The sequence below is a fragment of the Lynx canadensis genome, chromosome B1 (genome assembly GCF_007474595.2).
Source record: "Lynx canadensis isolate LIC74 chromosome B1, mLynCan4.pri.v2, whole genome shotgun sequence".
Taxonomy (NCBI): Eukaryota; Metazoa; Chordata; class Mammalia; order Carnivora; family Felidae; genus Lynx; species Lynx canadensis.
Window position 1 is genome coordinate 78,124,540 of NC_044306.2, and position 19,617 is coordinate 78,144,156.

The 19,617-nt window shown below is 37.0% G+C and overlaps 1 protein-coding gene across 1 annotated transcript in view; it reads left to right on the forward strand.

Annotated features, from left to right (window-relative positions):
- IQCM (IQ motif containing M) overlaps window positions 1-19,617 on the forward strand; it is a 390,946-nt gene that overhangs the window by 310,812 nt on the left and 60,517 nt on the right. Inside the window, exon 11 of the mRNA XM_030312945.1 lies at window positions 3,811-3,972. Within this exon, the coding sequence (XP_030168805.1) occupies window positions 3,811-3,972 (162 nt within the window). The remainder of the gene's footprint in view (window positions 1-3,810; window positions 3,973-19,617) is intronic.

Here is a 19,617-nt window from a genome sequence, read left to right on the forward strand (position 1 = left end):
GCAGATCCAGATTCACACTCAAGAAGTGCTGCTCCAGAGCCTCTGCTGACAACCACTGCTCCCTCTAATGAAGATGACTAACTACTTGGTGACCTGGGAGCAATAGAGAGTTCTGGAAATTTTGTGTGGGCTTTTGCCACAGAACCAGACTATGACACATATATTGAAGATCTTCAGATTTTTACTATATATGTGGTGTGGGGAGGAAGGAGGAAGGAAGAGCTCTTATTCTGGATTCTGAGAACAGTACTACTATATCTGAATTCAATATGGCAATATTGGCTTAGCAGTGCATTCAAAGGAAGGTGCTCCAATAAATAACAAAAATTATCAATATCAGCAACAAAAGTTAAATCCCTGATTTTATCTTCTGTTGACATATGTAATAAAAAGATAACATGTTTTACAAATTATATGTTTTCTAAAACTAAAAATGTTTATCTGTAATCAACTTTGATATTATGAAGGAAGGTACAGTCATTCAGAAATCGTATCATTTGTGTTACCTGATGGTAAATGGTGACATTAGCAGGACTCTGAGCTAAGCCAGTAAGAAAAAGTTGTAGCTCTACATTTACCACTACAGAGATTTTAGTGTAGGCATTTTATTTTGTTTGATGGAAACATTTGTTTTTATGGAAAATATAGTGCTTATTAAAACCAATAAGCATAATCCTATCAAGCTATATTACTAAACACCCTTTTCAGGCTAAAGGAGTTAGAAAGATATAAGTATTAGGGAGGGGAGAAACCTTAAGTACGGTTCCATCTTTTTACACTAAATAACTGCTATTATTGCTAGTCTTTCCTGCTTTCATTTTCTTTATGGTTTCAAAGAGAGAAATTCTGATCTATTTTGTTTCTTTATTTTGTGTATCATGGAAAATTTCAGTCTTATGTTTTATTTAGCTATGTGACTTCCAATCATGATGTAATGCTGCATCCTTAGACTCCCTTACAACTTTGGAAGCCCCCTCCAGCATGAAAAGCCCCCATTCAACTTCTTTCTTTAAAAATTTTTTATGTTTATTTTTGAGAGACAGAGAGACAGAGCATGAGTGGGGGAGGGGAAGAGAGCGAGGGAGACAAAGAATCCAAACCAGGCTCCAGGCTCTAAGCTGTCAGCACAGAGCCCAATGAGAGGCTCAAACTCACGAACGGTGAGATCATGACCTGAAGCTGAAGTCAGACACTTAACCAACTAAGCCACCCAGGCACCACCTCCCCAACTTCTTGAAGAAGTATGAGCAAAAAAGTACAACAGGTTCACTCTTTAGCGCTGGTTTTATAATAGTTCAAGCCTCCTTTCTTCTGTTGACAGATGATGTTGGCAGGTGTTGACAGATATATATATATATATATATATATATATATATATATATATATATAATCTATAGATTTCTAAATCTACATGTAATCTGTTCACATATGTGAGGATGTCTGGGTTTTCATTTCTTTGTTTTGTTTGTTTGTTAGTTGCAAGGGAACAATTTTAAACTTTCCCTTTTAAAAGGAGGCAGAAAAGTCCCTAAGATGTGTATAATTGAAAGATGAGATAACATATTATTTATTATTTTCTGACTCTTTCATCATTTCTATTATTGAAATAATAGTAGATGAAAATTGGTAACACATTCATCTAGTACATATGACATGGTGACATATGAATGTTTTATATATCTTATATCACTTAAATGTTAGGATTATCCTAACAATAATTTTATAAGGTCAATATTATCACCTAAAGATAAACTGATTTGTCTAATATTTCACAGCTCTTAATGATGATTTGAAAATTAGGGCCCAGGTCTGTATCAGCCAGGGTCCAGTTAGGAAATAGAAAGTACACAGTAATTTGAGCAGGAGCAGTTTAATGTAAAGAATCATTAATTATGATGTGCTACTAATGCGTGAAAGGAACTGCAAAGAATTGAGGAGAGCAGATACAGGGAGTGGCTGGTACTCCAGGTCTGAAGCGGAGCACCTTTGGAGAGAACAAATTTTAAAGAGCTTCTTCCTCCACTCTGCCCCCACCTCCCAGAAGCCACATCTTCTTGGAGAGAGCATAGCTTTTGGCCCAGTGAATGGCAAAGAAGTTCACTGAGGTAGGAGGCTAGGGGAACTCACAGGGAAGGCATTTTCTGGGGTTCTTGGGGAACTGTCCATAGGGAGGTGTCACACTGTGGAACTCACTGGGAGCCCATTTATGGGAAGGTGCTGCACCATGGAACTTGGTAGGAAGTTCCCAGTGTATGTGTGTGGGATGTTCCAGGAGACACAACCCAGAAAGTGCCCTACACTGGTGGCCACTGTGCACTGCTTGGGCTTGCAGACAGAAGAACCCAGAACCAGGAAGAGCCCCTTCATCTAGTTCCCTTCTTTGCTCTCTATGTAAGATGCTTAAAATTGTGCCTTATGGTGAAGTGTTCTAGTCTCAGAAGCAGGACTGTGAAAGTTGGATTAGGAATGAGGTAATAGATTGAAACCTGGCACACTACCCACCAACAAATCTACTTTCTTAATCATTCAAGCATTATGTCATATTGTCTTATACTTACTCTACCACAAAATATGCTATTTAACAAAATAAAGGAATATAAGAAGAAAGGGAGGAAATTAGGAAGGAAAGAAAGAAAATGTAACAGGGTTATAAGTGAAGGTTTACATCAGTATTTCTCTTTTGTTTGAGATGTTTCTAGGTAGAGTTACTTTGAATTCATTGCTCAAGAGATTGTCTTATTGAATTTTAGGCACTAGTTTATCAACCAAAAACTGAAGTTACCACCCAGAGGCCCAGGGTCCATAACCAAAGATTTTTCACTCTACAGTTCTAATTATTTTTGAATTCTAGTTTTCTCATCTACTAGTTAATGCAGGTTATGTTTGGTTGAGAATTATATGTTTGCAAATGAGAGCTTCCTTAGATAATCCAAAGCCTATTTGCATCATTTACAGAATGCAAGATTTAGGCAAGTTACTTAATTTCTCTGCATTTCAAATTCCTCATGTAAAATGGAAATAATAAGATATGCCTTATAAATGTTTTATGAAAATTAAATGTATTAGTTTTTAAAAGAACTTGGAACAATTCCTTCCATATAGTAAGTGGCATGTAAATATTTGTATGGGGTGCCTTGGTGGCTCAGTTGGTTAAGTGTCCAACTTCAGCTCAGGTCATGATCTCACTGTTCGTGGATTTGAGTCCCGCATCGGACTCTGTGCTGACAGTTCAGAGCCTGGAGCCTGCTTCGGATTCTGTGTCTCCTTCTCTCTCTGCCCCTCTCCTGCTTGCTCTCGCTCTCAAAAATAAGTAAACATTAAAAAAATAAAATAAATATTTGTATACACATCATTGTATTTTCTTAAAGACCATAGCCTAGGAATATTAATTTAGTCATTCCACTTTAGGGAACTCTACGTTTAGTCAACATTTTTGTCAGATTAATCTGATTTCCATTGTTTAATAGCAATTACAAATATATACATAGTTATATTATGTATACTATAAATGCTATTCATTGGTTACTTTACTTTTTTCCATACCTGTTAACAATACTACTTTAAACTGATAGTGTTTAAAGATGATATTAGTAAACCCATTACTCCTTAATTTTTGCTAGGAATTATCTGCACAGTAAGATTATTGGTGAAGTACCTCCGACTAAAGAAAACCCAAGTTGTCAACATAACCATTAGCATTCAAATTATTAAATAGTTTCTAATGTGCATCCCTTAAAAATACATTAGACATTTTTGCAAAATATCTAAAATTTAAAAAATATATATTCTTTTTTTTTTTTTTTTTTACAGAAGACCGTGACAGATATTCTCAACTCCTCAAGAAGTACAATGCGATTGAAATGTTATTTACACTCTATCCTCCTCAAGGTGCCCATGTGTGTAAAAATATACGACTTAGGTCAACTTGGCTGAGACCCGTAGTAAATGGGGAAGAAGGATATAAATATATAGGTAAGATGCTGAATCTTATTATTTTTTTTATATTATAGAAGAAATGACCCTTTATCGAACTCTTATTTGTCACTTAGATGATGTAGTGTAATATCTAGGCCCTGGGGAGTATTCATTTTAGTTCTTAAGTATTATTCCTGCAGTTTAAAAAGTGTCTGTATTACACTTTGGTGTTTCCTCTAGAAAGCAGAAACACACTGTGATTATTCATTCACCTGATGATGGACATTTGTGTTGCTTTCAAAAATGTGATACTCTACGGATAGTTACTATGAACATTCATTCATGCACAGGATCGTGGATAGACCTATCCTAGCATTTCTCTTAACCAAACTGTTTTCCAAAGCAGTTCTATCATTTCGTATCCCGTGCCCCCTGCCCCCTGCAGACTTCAGAGCTGCAATTGCTCCACATCAGTACTTGGTATAATTAGTTGTTCTAATTTTAGCCATCCTAATAGAGAAGTATTGGTATTCTGATGTGGTTTTCATTTTTCCAGGAGATAATGATATTTAGCATGTTTTCATGTATTTGGCATTGGATATCATCATCGGCCAACTGTCCATCTTAAATTTTTTGACCATTTTTTAATATATATCTTTTATTATTGAGTGTTGAAAGTCCTTTAGATATTCTGAATATAAATCCTTTAAGATATATTCTTTGAAAATATTTTCTCCTAGTCTGTGTCTTGTATTTTCTATCTTTCAATAATATGTTTTGAAGAGAAGTTTTTAATTTTGATGAAATTCAGTTTACTACTGTATTCTTTATGTTTTTGTTGTGATAGCCAAGAAAACTGGCCAGACTTCTGGTCTCAAGGGTTTCCTCCAGAAAATTTTATACTTTTGGGTTTTATATTTCAGTGTATAATCTGTTTTGAGGGTTTTTTTTTGTTGTTTTTTTTTTGTTGTTGTTTTTTTTGTTTTGTTTTTGGTACTTGGCTCAAGGCATAGATTGAAGTTCTTTTTTTTTTTTTTCTTAAATTTAACATGGTGATATCCAAATATGCTAGCACTATTTGTTGAAAAGACTATCCTTCTGTTAATTACCTTTGTATTTTGGTAAAAACCAAATAGACTAATGAGATACATAGATGGCAAATAAGCACATGAAATGATTTCTCTTTAAGTTTTATATAAAATGGTCAACATCATTAGTAACTAGGGCAATACAAATTGAAGCCACAAGAATACTCACCTATTAGACTAAAATAAAATTGAAAATATGACAGTGCCAAGTCTGGCAAGGATGTAGAGCAACTGAAACACTCATTTATTGCTGTTGGGAATGTAAAATGATATAATCAATTTATGAATATTTTGTTGGTACTTTCTTATAAAGTTGCAGTACTGTATCCATAACCCAGCCATCTCAGTCCTGGGTAATTACCCAAGAAAAATGAAAGTATTCGTTTACCAAAAACCTGTATATAAGTGTATATAGTTGCTTTAGTCATAATTGCCAAAAGTTGGAAACAACATAAATGTTCTTTAGCTGGTGAGGTGGTAAATGAAAATTTTTACATCTACACAATGAAATATTTTTCACCTATAAAAGGGAATGAACTATTGATACAACAGGAATTTCACATGCATCATGTTAAGTGAAAGAATCCAAATTCATATGCTATATATAGATTCTATTTAAATGACACTTTGGAAAAAGCAAAACTATAGGACAGAGATCAGTCCTGTGATTTCCAGGGCTTACAGCTGGTGGGAGGATTTGACTGCAAAGAGGCAGCATGAGGGAGTTCATTGGGTGATGGGATTGTTCTGTCTCTTGATCATGATAATGGTCATAGGGCTCTAAAAATTAGTCAAAATGAACTGTATAACAAAAGAGTGAATAAAATTTTCAAGATAAATACAAAAGAAAAAGAAAAAAAGGATTTATATGAATGACAAGTCCAAAAAAGATGTGCATCATTATTACTCATTAGGGAAATGTAAATTGAAACACAGTGCGATACCACTACATGCTTACTAGAATGACTAAAATTAAAACGACTGAACACACCCAGTGTTGGCAAGGATGTGTAGCAACTTTAATATTCTGCCAGTGCGGGGGAGCCTGGGTGGCGCAGTCGGTTAAGCGTCCGACTTCAGCCAGGTCACGATCTCGCGGTCCGTGAGTTCGAGCCCCGCGTCAGGCTCTGGGCTGATGGCTCAGAGCCTGGAGCCTGTTTCCGATTCTGTGTCTCCCTCTCTCTCTGCCCCTCCCCTGTTCATGCTCTGTCTCTCTCTGTCCCAAAAATAAATAAACGTTGAAAAAAAAAATTCTGCCAGTGCAAATGTAAAATGGTAAAAACACTTTGCAAAATAATTTGATGTTTTCTTAAAAAGTTAAACATAAACCTGTTTTATGACCCAACCATACCACTCCTAGATATTTATCCAAGATGAAAGAATGTATACATCTGTAAACGACTTGTACATGAATATCCATGGATCCCTTTTTTTGGTACAAGACTCAAAGTAGAAACAATTCAAATGTCTATCTACAGGTTAAAGGCTAAACAAATTGTGATAGATCCATGCAGAATACTACTCAGCAATATGAAAGAACAAACTATTGACAGTATTGATACATGTAACGACATGGCTGAATCTCAAAAGAATTATGCTGAGTAAAAGAAACCAGACCCCCCTCCAAAAAAAAAGAGGATAAGAGTATGAGTTCATTTTTATGAAATTATAGATAATGAACACTAAACCTTATGACAGAAGCAGATCTATGTTTACCTGGGATTGGGTTGGGACGTGGAAGTGAGATGTGATGGGTTGTGACGGGGATGATGGTAATGTTTATTATCTTCATCATGGTGATAGTTCCATGTATATGTACATATGTCAGAATTCATCAAATTGTATACTTTAAACATGTGCAGTTTTCATTTACACTTCAATAAAGCTATAAAATTAATTTAAAGAACCAAGATAGTGAAATTTGTATTTTGGTAATAATTTTGAGAAATGATTTTAAGTTTTAGATTCAGCATTTTAGAACTTATCTATAGAGAGCCACAGATTTAGCACAGTCTCATTGGGCTAGTGTATGTAATGGCATATTTAAGTACCCTGTTCTGATAGATAACATAGGGGAAGAAGAGGAGGAAAAGAGAAGGAAAATTATGAAAAATAAGATTGAGGGCTTCAGGCTTTATAAGATGAATCAAGACCCTGTTGCAATTTATCTTCTCTTTGCTGTTTTCCACCTGTACATTCCCACAGTGGAATCCATATCATTCCAAAGATTTGTGTTCATTGTTTATAGCCCATTTGTGAACATTTGTTGCAAATAAAACAAACATAAAGGAAACATGCAAGAGGCATTATTTTGTAAGTTAAAGACTCTATCTTCTGAAGTTTTATGCTTACCTTTTCCCTTTTTGTAAGTGACCAAGGTCTCGCATTTTTTTGAATTACAGTTGTTATTAAACTGATAGACAAAATAGTTTTCAGCATTTGCCTTGAGAAAGATTAGCGTATTACAGAAGCACTTTCTGAAACTCAGTATCTGCTCTGCTAGAAACATTTTAAGGAAGTTAGCTCTGGGAATTTATTATGTGTTCCACCATTAATAATACTCCATCATGTAGGCACTCCTGTTTATTGATTTCACTCTGTAATTTAGGGAAGTATCATCAGCAAGAACTGAGGAGTAGTAATAGAATTACTGAATGTTCTATAAATGGCATGGGTTGCTAACAAATTAGGTAGTATTAAGACCATACATACTCTAAAAGTATCATTATATCCATGTTTTTATATCTCAGAATTCCTATCATAATGGTTTGAATGTCACTGGAATGCAGCATAAGTCATACCTTCAAATTGCTTAAATACACAAAGTATTTCTTCTGAATCATAGTTTATCATTTTAGATCAGTGAATTAAAAACTTTTATTTTTTCTCCAGGAACATATGTATTTGCAGAAAATAAGTTTAACAAGCCTTTTGGAAGGCTGGTCTTTTAATGTGTCTTTTGTTATCTTTCCTTATGAGTTGTCTGCCCTTGAGTCCCACTGCTCTTCTGGCCTGTCGCAGACATACTGAACTTATTTCTCACCTGCATTAGCTTTTGTGACTTTGGTGGATTCTCAACCTGAAAGCTGTAGATTATATTAAGAACCCCTGGAATTCTAATGGGAATACCTTGAAAGGAGTAGGTTAGCCATTATCTCTCAAGACAATCATTGAGAGAATACAAATGAATGATTAAATTACTTTTTCAAACCAATGGTGCATTCTTAACTGAATCATATTATTATATTAATGTAAGGTTTCTAATTAGTTCAGATCCTGAGTAATGAGCAGAGACCTCTAGTTCTACTACTTCTTCATATATCATTTCCAGCCCTTCATATAGTACATTTTACTTACCCCTATAACATATGGTTATTTAAGTTATATAATTAATGCTGGAACTGATTTCCTGGCCTAATCACTGTTTTGTTACCCATTATAAAAGTGAAAGATATCTCTTTGTGCTGTTCGGTTTATTCCACTGCCTTCAGGCAAGACCTGATGTATATTAGCCAAATGAGAATCCCATCTTTAGACTCTGGCAATTACATAATTGTCCTTGACAGGTCTGATTTTTGATGATCTATTTCAGAACTTTCTACTCTGAAACATAAGACTTTCTTTTCTTATACATGTTCATTGCAGTTGTAACTTTTTCACAATCCACAAAATTAAGTCTATGCATAGATTAATAAGAATCTTTCTTTTTCTATAATAGGCCTTTAAAAATATTATTCTTCAGAAGCCCTCGTTCTAATCCTTAATGTCTTTTGGTACTTCTCTCTAAACATTTTCCAAATTTTCTCATTTCTCTTAAGTGATGGAATTCAGAAGATATGATAATCGAATATATCTAATTTATTGTGAATATAATCCAGCTACCACATATTCTGCTTATATCTCTGTACTTGTTTTAAACTTTTTTTTTCTTCTTCCAAGATTTTATTTAAATTCAAGTTAGTTAACATATAATGTAGTATTGGTTCAGTATTAGAACCCAGTGATTCTTCACTTACATATAACACCCAGTGATCATGCCAAGTGCCTTCCTTAATGACCATCACCCATTTAGCCATTCCCCCCACCTATCTCCCCTCTAGCAACCCTCAGTTTGTTCTCTATAGTTAAGAGTCTCATATTTCACTCATATGTGGAATTTAAGAAACAAAACAAATGAATATAGGGAAAAATAAAAGAAGATAAAAATAGGCACTTGTTTTAAACTTTTAAAACACACATCTCAGCATTTGGATTTCTACCCATCATCATTCTTTCCTTTTTTACCATATTTTCTTATACTATTAATATGTGTGCAATTTATTTTGCCTTCTTAAACTTGCTATCCTGACTTGTCCTGATTATCCTTAACTTATTAAGATATAGACATTTGTACTCTTGTTAAAACTACTTTGAGTCTTTAACCTGTTCTTTGGGGTATTCTGTAAGATTAATTATTAAAAAATGAAAAACTCAAATCCTGATTTGAAGGGAGCGTCATATATTTTATATCACTTATATATGCTTAAGTACAGGAAATGGTCTATTATAGTTTGGATAAGTTTAAACATACTATGGTTATATCAGGGTCTTACTTAGCCTATGGATAACCTGCTTGTTTGAGGAGAATAATATCACTAAAAACTATATTTTATATTCAATTGGACTTGTAAAGTTTTTTTGATATATACTTGTCGATGTCCCTTTTTACCAACTATAAACTATCAGCAGCCTCAACTTTCATGTTCTTTAATGTCCCTTTGATTTTCTTTGTTAAGGGCAAATTATGTGATTATGTTTTCATGAGGGTACTTGCTGGTGGAACAATGGTATTTTATTTTTAGATGATGGTTCAGTTGGTTAAAACTTTCAACATTTAGTACATTCACAGAAATTATCCACAGAAAGATAAAAATGAATGCTGTATTGTATCTGGTGAAAGGTTTTCAACTATGGTCAAGTTATTACAAATTCTTTAGGATGATGAATGAGGTCTTGCTCATTTAATGGAACGAATGTGTTCTATGTGAATTCCTTTTTTTTCTTGGACTTCATTGATAAAATCAGAGATATGTCTCCCACTCTCCCAAAACCCAGTTTCACCAAGCAGGATGGAAGCATTTGCGAAAGACATTAAGATGTGGCATTAGATCTATAAGCTAAAGGAAATGTGAGTTTCATATTAAACAGTAATCTACCACTCAATACTTCTGAACTTTTTAAAATGAAAATTGTAGGATTAATGTCTTATTATTTGAATTCTGCATCCATTTATTTAACAAGCATGAACTAAGTGTCAATTATGTTCTTGGCAATAAAGTTTGAAAAATAATTTGAGCTTAATCCCTGCCCTAGAAATATTCACATTCTAGCAGATCCAAAGCACTATCAGAGTGTTTTGGCTCAGTCAGTCCCAGTGAGCACTTCTATTGGTCTATGGGTCAAACAAAATACCACAAAACAAGAATCTTCAAAAAAAAAAAAAAATCTTGGCAGAACCTGCCTAACAGCAACAGTCAATATCTGAAATAAAAACTCCAAGCTCAGTTTGTTGTACATCTAAGTAAGTGAGAGTTATCCTGGTTAAACAGTCTTTCTGAGCAAAGCAGACTATTGATATTATATAGGGTTTGGGGGAAGAGTGGTAGCTAGCTCTGAAGATGGACCCAATGATCTGTGCCTCCTGGTATTCATTCTTTTGTGGAAATACACATACTGTATCAGAATACAAAAAAAAAAAAAAAAGTGATGGTGTGTTACCTCTGAGGCTAGTTCATAAAGAGATTTTGTGACTCCTGCCTTCTCTTAGATAAGCTTCTCTGAGGAAAGGTAGCTGCCATGTGATAAAAGTCTTAGGCAGACCTGTTGAGAAGTCTTTGTGCTAATGAACTGAAGCCATCCACCTACAACCAATGAGGAACTGAGGTCTGTGTGAATAATGCAACATGGAAGTGGAATCTCTACCCCATCAGTCCTTCAGATGACTGTAACCCCATGAGAGACTGTGGCTGGACCCACCTGGAAAATCCACTCCAGATTCTTAACTCTCAGAAACTATGTGAGACAAATGTTTTAAGCTTCTAATGTAGGAGTAATTTTTTACACAACATTCAAGTTAGTGGTTAGTGGCTTTTAGCAATGGAAGTGAAATGACATAAGATCTAGGGTAGGGGGTGACTGGTGGCCCAGTTGGTTAAGTGTCTGACTCTTGATTTCGGCTCAGGTCATGACGTCATGGTTTGTGGGTTTGAGCCCCACGTTGGGCTCTTCAATGACAGTGTGGAGCCTGCTTAACATTTTCTCTCCCTCTCTCTGCCCTTCCCCTGCTTGCACTCTGTCTCTCTCTCTCAAAATAAATAAATAAACTTAAAAACAAAAAAAAGATTACGGTATAGTTCCTCAGGAAAGACCAAGTTGCTGATTGGCCTTCAAACATGTGTTACTAGAGAGGGACTTTTGCTAATTAGTTAGATTTCAAAGTAGTATCTCTCACTTACTGGTTGGTTTCCAGAAGTATGTTTCCAGAATTGAGCTATCACTTGTTGATAAAACAGGTTTATAACTTGTTCTGGGCATTACCTGCCACCACAGCTAAAGAACTATAATTGATTAATTAAAGAGGTTTAAAAATAAGTTGTAGTAACTTATTGCCATAGTTGTAGAAACATTTGACTTTTCTTAAGAGTATGAGGACATGTTATTCTCAATAAATAAGCACATAAAGAAAAACAATCAAGCTTTCATGCTAATTGAAATAACAGAAGCAATTAAGTATAATTGTGAGCCTAAGAGAAGGGAATGACTACATCTGGCTGTATGAGAGATGATTTTATAAAGATTATGGTATATGAGTTGTTCTTATAGTACAGATTACAGTTAGTAAGTAGATAATAAAGTGTTATAGGCAAAGGGAAGGACATTGGAAAGATCCATTCTCTTCAGTTGTTTGTTTAAAGAAATTCCACCTCACACCCCTTTTATAAAGTATTCCTGCACAACTTTTACACGAGACTACGACAGTGGTTTTATAAAGCCTGATAAATTGGTGACATAGTATACAATGCCAAGTGTCATAAAGTCACCTCTTGGAAGTTTATGCCCGTACACTCTCACATTTAGTTAATGTAGTTTATGACTACATAGCATGCGCACGTGCGCGCGCACACACACACACACACACACACACTCTAATCTCTCCTCATAAGTTAATTAATATTTTAGGTAATAAGTACATATTTTAATTATAGAAGTAATATATAAAATTAGAGATGAGAGTAAGTTCTTATGTGTTAAAGAGTATTTTAGGTGATAAATTCAACTTCAGAATGCAATAAAGAATTTGGAAGTTCACATAAAAGTGTCTCTAGCCAGTCAAAATTGATATAACAAAGGAAACATATTAAAGCTCTCAGGAGAGAGTCTCATTCAATGCCCATTTATTCTTATTTCAAACACCAGAAAAAGCATATTCTTGTTTGAGAGAATTTGTCCTAGAGTAATGGGTCTCAACTTTATTAGACTTAGCACCCGTTTTATATAACAAATATTTTAAAATTTACCTTATTATATATGTATGTATGAGAAAGGATAAAAGGAAAGGTGGTGTATGAAAATGTGCTTTGATATATAAATACTTGGGCATGACTATATTATAGAAGAATGTATAAAATAGTCATATGTTTGCAGCAATATATAGAAACACCATAAATATGACATCTACAAATGTAGAATGACAAAGGTGTTGTGAATTGTTAGCTCAAATATTTTGAGAAGTATTGCTTTTGGGGGATATAATTTCAAAATGAACAATTCTTGGTAAAGTTTTGAATAAGACAGAGTTTAGTCTTGTGTTTTACATTGTGCTTTTATTCATGGAAAACTTGGTGTATTTTAAAATAGTGCTTTAAAAAAAGCTTTGTGCAGGGCCCCTGGGTGGCTCAGTCAGTTGAGCATCCAGCTTTGGCTCAGGTCATGATCTCATGGTTTGTGGGATTGACCCCATATCAGGCTCTATGCTGACAGCTCCGAGCCTGGAGTCTGCTTTGTATTCTGTGTCTCCCTCTCTCTCTGCCCCTCCCCTGCTCTCTCTCTCTCTCTCTCAAAAATCAATAAACATTAAAAAAATAAAAATAAATAAAGTATAATTCTCTATTTAAAAAAATAAATAAATAAAAAAGCTTTGTGATTATATATAACATGAAGTTGGGTTCTATGCTCCAATAAACATAAACAGGATTTCAGAGTGACATCACCAAGAAGGCAACATAAGTTGTTCTTGACATCATACCCCCTCACAAGAAGAACAACCAAGAACTATTTAAGAACAAGACACTACTGAGAGAATTCTAGAACATGAGAATGAGGCCAAAGACAGACTGCATTAGAAGGGTGAGAGAGGCAGCTATATGTTGACTGCATTGCCCATCTCTCAGGCTAGTGCAACACAATGCACAGAGATCTCCCCTGAGCCTATACTTCCTCCAGAGTGAAAAGATAACCCAGGGGGTACAACAAGCAGCCCCATTGCAGCATTGTGAGTCACTCTATGGGAATCCTTACTCTAATTTCACATCACAAGGATTAGAGGGAAATCTGTGAGGCTCAACCATTAGGAATCTGACTAAGACAGAGAAGGGACAGGGGCTTGCAACGACCAACATGTGAATCTTGGCAGACCAAGTTGATGATACCTGCTGTACCCAAGTAGTAATTCCAACTTGCAGTGTTGCTCTCCTGCAGAACTAAATTTGGATCACACTCTGACCAGGGAACTCAGCAGGGTGCAGATCTGTTTATTTGGATCCTCAAATGAGAAATTTTGCCAGCTCTAGAATTTGATTTGTCATTGCTAAGGCAAGGAGCTGAATCACAGCCCCAGCTGCTGTGGAGAATATCTTCTGGCCCCATTTAACCAGATGGGCTGGCTACAATACCTGAAAGCAGTGTAGTCTAGTGGTTCTTCACCCAAGAGGCAGGTGATCAGAGCTGATTACCCCAGCATAAAGCCCATACTGGGTGTGGAGTGTTCCCATGCCATGCACAGTCAAGAGGACTAATTCATAGCCAAGGCTGAGGATAGCTCCCAGCTCCTCACAACTGATAGCCTGTTTGGGAAGTCGGGAGTAGCCTGGAGTGGCCTCTCCCCATCCTGCCTAGGCAAGGGAGCTGAGATATTGCCCCAATCACTATGGAGAATGTCTTCTAGCTCCATCTGACCAGAAAAGCTGGTGACAACTCCTGGAAGCTGTGCTGGCCTAGCAGCACTTGAGCTGAGAAGTGAACAGAGCCAATAATTTGCAGAGCAAATCCAATAGACTGGTCAGGGAACTTGGGGCAGTGTGGGTGGGGTTGAGTTAAGACAACAAAGAACTTTACCAGCTTTGGAGCTGCTTCTCCTGCTGTCTCCAGACAGATAATCTACTATGTAGCCCTGTGTGTGACAGAATATAAGCTTCAGCCAATCTGACCAGGGAAGCTAACCAGAGAACATGGGAAACTGCATAGCCCATTCAGCAAACCTACATACAACAGTGCTTGAACAGAAAGCACAGTCTGTGGACTCCTCCATCTTCAGAACAAAACCAATGGCCTCATCTGCAAGGGGACTCAGTACATATCTAGACTGATTTGGGTTCCTAACCAACAAGCAGTACAGAGCCTGAGTCTGTCCTGTAGCCTTGCCAGGGAAGTGAAACTGATTTAAAATATACAACTGAATATACTACCCAGTCCTGACCACCTGATTCTGACCAGAATCCAGGTAACTGCAGAACTCATTCTACAGGATTACTTGGGTACCAACTCAGCAGTCCTAGTCAACTGTTCTCAGCCAGTGACACAACCCCTCATCCCCCTCTTTAGAGCTCCAGCGGTTGCCCCATCCCAAAATAAACCATATTAGCAGGCCCCACCTGCCCAAGGACATTACCAACAGAAACCCAGAAACCCATACTGCACTGACTGATGCAAAACTGTCCCTGCTAAAGTAAACCTGTAAAGTTTGGAAGAGGCGTCCAGTTACTCAGAAGCACAGTTATCAATATAAGAAGCCAAAGATCGTGAACAATCATAAATATGGCACTACCAAAGGAAACTAATAAAGCTTCATTAACTGACCCTAAAAAATAAATGAAGATCTATAAAATTTCAGATGAAGAATTCAGAATAGTCCTCTAAAGGAAGTTTAATGAACTAGAGGAAAACATTGACAGTTTAATGAAATTAGGAGAATAATGCATAAACAAAATGAGAAGTTTGACAAGGAAATAGCAACCGTTAAAAAACAAAAAAATCCTAGAGTTGAAAAATATAATAACTGAATTTAAGAAATAAATAGAGGGTTTCAAAAGTAGACTTAACCATGCACAAGAAAGAATAAGTGACCTGGAGGCTAGGATATTACCCAGAGGGAAAAAAAAAGAAAAAAAATTAATAAAACAGAGTGAAGAAAACCTACAAGAATTAGGGGACACAATGAAAAGAGAAAATAATCACATTATTGGAATTCCAGAAGGAGAAGAGGAAGAAAAAAGGATATAATATACATTTAAAACAATAGTTGCTGAAAACTTGCCAGCACTGGGGAGAGAAATGGGTATCCAGATTCATGAGGCTCAAAAGATGCTAAATAGGTTGAAACTGAATAGGGTTACACTGAGACAAATAATTATATTTTCATAAGTCAAAGACAAAATTACAAATGGTAAGAGTAACAAGAGAAAAGAGAATTTACATACAAGAGGTTACATCCCTCCCCCCATAACACTTTAGGCAGATTTCTCAACAGAGACATTTTTGACTGAGAGAGAATGGGATAATTCAAAATACTGAAAGAAAAATGTCAATCAAGAATTCTATCCTTGATGAAGCAGTTTTTCAGGAACAAAGGAGGAATAAAGACTTTCCCAAATAAGCAAAAGCTGAGGGAATTCATTACCACCAAACCTGCCTTACCCAAAATGCTAAATGTTAAATGTTTTAAAACATAAAACAGTAAGGTGAATCTCACTCATAATGGTAAATATATAGTCATATTTAAATTCTTCCATATGGTAATATTGGTGCGTAATTCAATTAAAACTGCAGTTTAAAAGTTAAAAACAGGAGTTTAGGGAAGATGGCGGCCTAGGAGGATGCTGGGCTCACAGCATCCTGCTGATCACTTAGATTCCACCCACATCAGCCTAAATAACCCAGAAAACCGCCAGAAGGCTAGCAGAACGGATTCTCTGGAGCCATGCGTAGACAACAGGACCACGGAAGAGGGTAGGAAGGGCAGAGAGGCTGTGCGTGCTACTCGGACTGGCAGGAGGGAGCTGGGCAATGGAGGGGCAGCCCCCCTACAAGGCAGAGCCCACAAGTCTGGCTTGCAAAAGTGGAGGGGCTAACGGAGTGTGTTCTGACAGCCAGCGGGACTTAACATCTGGAATGTTATAAGTCAACAGCTCTGCTCGGAGAGTGGGAGGGCTAAAGGACAACAGGAGGAGGAGTTGTTGAGCCCTGGAGGACAGAGCTCAGCTTGGCGTGGAACAAAGGCTTTGGGAAGCGCCCTCTCCCTCACCCATCCCCCAGCCAAAATCCCAAAGGGAACCAGTTCCCTTCACGGAACTTGTTTGCACCATGCAAACACCCAATGCTGTGCTTCTGTGGATCCATCCCTCCAACGGGTCTGCCTCCCTCCGGGTGCAGCAGGGCCCCTCCCAGAGTGGACCACCTAAGGCAAAGCGAGCTGAGTCTGGCTCTCCCGCCCCTGTGCACCTTGCGGATCCACCCCGGCTAATATACCAGATCCCATAGAAGCAGCACCACAAGCCTGGCAGTGTGCAAGTAGCCAACACAGGGGCTGCACCACTCCACAGTGAGTCCTGCCCCTGGGAGAGGGGAAGATAAGGTACACACCAGTCTGACTGTGGCCCCAGCGGTGGGCTGGGGGCAGACATCAGGTCTGACTGTGGCCCCGCCCACCAACACAAGTTACTCCAGATAGCATAGAGGAAGAGTACTGTAGTTCCGTGCCACTCTAGGGACTATCCAAAATGATGAAATGGAAGAATTCTCCTCAAAAGAAACTCCAGGAAGTAGCAACAGCTAACAAACTGATCAAAAATGATTTAAGCAATATAACAGAAAATTAATTTAAAATAATAGTCATAAAATTAATCGCTGGGCTTGAAAAAAGTATACAGGACAGCAGAGAATCTATTGCTACAGAGATCAAGGGACTAAAAAACAGTCAGGAGGAGCTAAAAAATGCTATAAATAAGGCGCAAAATAAAATGGAGGCGACCACAGCTCTGAAGAGGCAGAGGAGAGAATAGGTGAATTAGAAGATAAAATTATGGAAAAAGAGGAAGCGGATAAAGAGATAAAAAAATCCAGGAGTATGAGGGGAGAATTAGAGAACTGAGTGATGCGACAAAACATAACAACATACGCATAATTGGGATCACAGAGGAGGAAGAGAGAGAGAAAGGTGCTGAAAGTGTACTTGAAGAAATCATAGCTGAGAACTTCCCGGATCTGGGGAAGGAAGAAGGCCTTGAAATCCAAGAGGCACAGAGAACTCCCTTCAGATGTAACTTGAATCAATCTTCTGCATGACATATCATAGTGAAACTGGCAAAATACAAGGATAAAGAAAAAATTCTGAAAGTAGCTAGGGATACACATGGTCTAACATATAAAGGGAGACCGATAAGACTAGTGACGGATCTATCCACTGAAATTGGCAGGCCAGAAAGGAATGGTAGGAAATCTTCAATGCGATGAACAGAAAAATGTAAGGAGCCGAGAATCCTTTAGCCAGCAAGTATGTCATTTAGAATAGGAGGAGAGATAAAGGTCTTCCCAAACAAAAACTGAAGGAATTCCTCACCACTAAACCAGCCCTACAAGTGATCCTAAGGGGGATCCTGTGAGACAGAGTGCCAGAGACATCACTACAAGCATAAAACCTACAGACATCACAATGACTATAAACCCAAATCTTTCTATAATAACACTGAATGTAAATGGACTAAATGCTCCAGCCAAAAGACATAGGGTATCAGAATGGATAAAAAAAAAAACAAGACCCATCTATTTGCTGTCTATAAGAGATTCATTTTAGACCTGAGGACACCTTCAGATTGAAAGTGAGGGGATGGAGAACTATCTGTAATGCTACTGGAAGTCAAAGAAAGCTGGAGTAGCCATAGTTATATCAGACAAACTAGACTTCAAATTAAAGGCTGTAACAAGAGTTGAAGAAGGGCATTATATAATAATTACAGGGACTATCCATCAAGAAGAACTAACAATTATAAATGTCTATGCACCGAATACGGGAGCCCTCAAATATATAAAACAATTACTCAGAAATATAAGCAACCTTATTGATAAGAATGTGGTAATTTCAGGGGACTTTAATACTCCACTTACAACAATGGATAGATCATCTAGACACAGGATCAATAAAGAAACAAGGGCCCTGAAGGATACATTGGATCAGATGGACATGACATATATTTAGAACCCTGCATTCCAAAGCAACAGAATATACTTTCTTCTCAAGTGCACATGGAACATTCTCCAAGATAGATCACATACTGGGTCACAAAACAGCCCTTCAAAGGACACAAGAATTGAGATCATACCATGCATACTTTCAGACCACAATGCTATGAAACTTGAAATCAACCACAGGAAAAAGTCTGGAAAACCTCCAAAAGCATGGAGGTTAAACAACACCCTCCTAAAGAATGAATGGGTCAACCAGGCAATTAGAGAAGAAATTAAAAAATATATGGAAACAAATGAAAATGAAAAAACAACAATCCAAATGCTTTGGGATGCAGCGAAGGCCATCCTGAGAGGAAAATACATTGCAATCCAGGCCTACCTCAAGAAACAAGAAAAATCCCAAATACAAAATCTAACAGCACACCTAAAGCAAATAGAAGCAGAACAGCAAAGACACCCCAAACCCAGCAGAAGAAGAGAAATAATAAAGATCAGAGCAGAAATAAACAATTTAGAATCTTAAAAAAACTCTAGAGCAGATCAATGAAACCAAGAGTTGGTGTTTTGAAAAAATAAACAAAACTGATAAACCTCTAGACAGGCTTCTCAAAAAGAAAAGGGAGAGGACCTGAATAGATAAAATCGTGAATGGAAATGGAATTATTACAACTAATCCCTCAGAAATACAAGTAATTATCAGGGAATACTATGAAAAATTATATGCCAACAAACTAGACAACCTGGAAGAAATGGACAAATTCCTAAACGCCCACATACTTCCAAAACTCAAACAGGAAGAAATAGAAACCTTGAACAGACCCATAACCAGCGAAGAAACTGTATCAGTTACAAAAATCTCCCAACAAATAAGACTCCAGGACCAGATGGCTTCCCTGGGGAATTCTACCAGACATTTAAAGCAGAGATAATACCTATCCTTCTCAAGCTATTCCAAAAAACTAGAAAGGGAAGGAAAACTTCCAGACTCATTCTATGAAGCCAGCATTACTTTGATTCCTAAACCAGACAGACACCCTGCAAAAAAAGAGAACTACAGGCCAATATCCCTGATGACTATGGATGCAAAAATTCTCAATAAGGATACTAGCAAATCGAA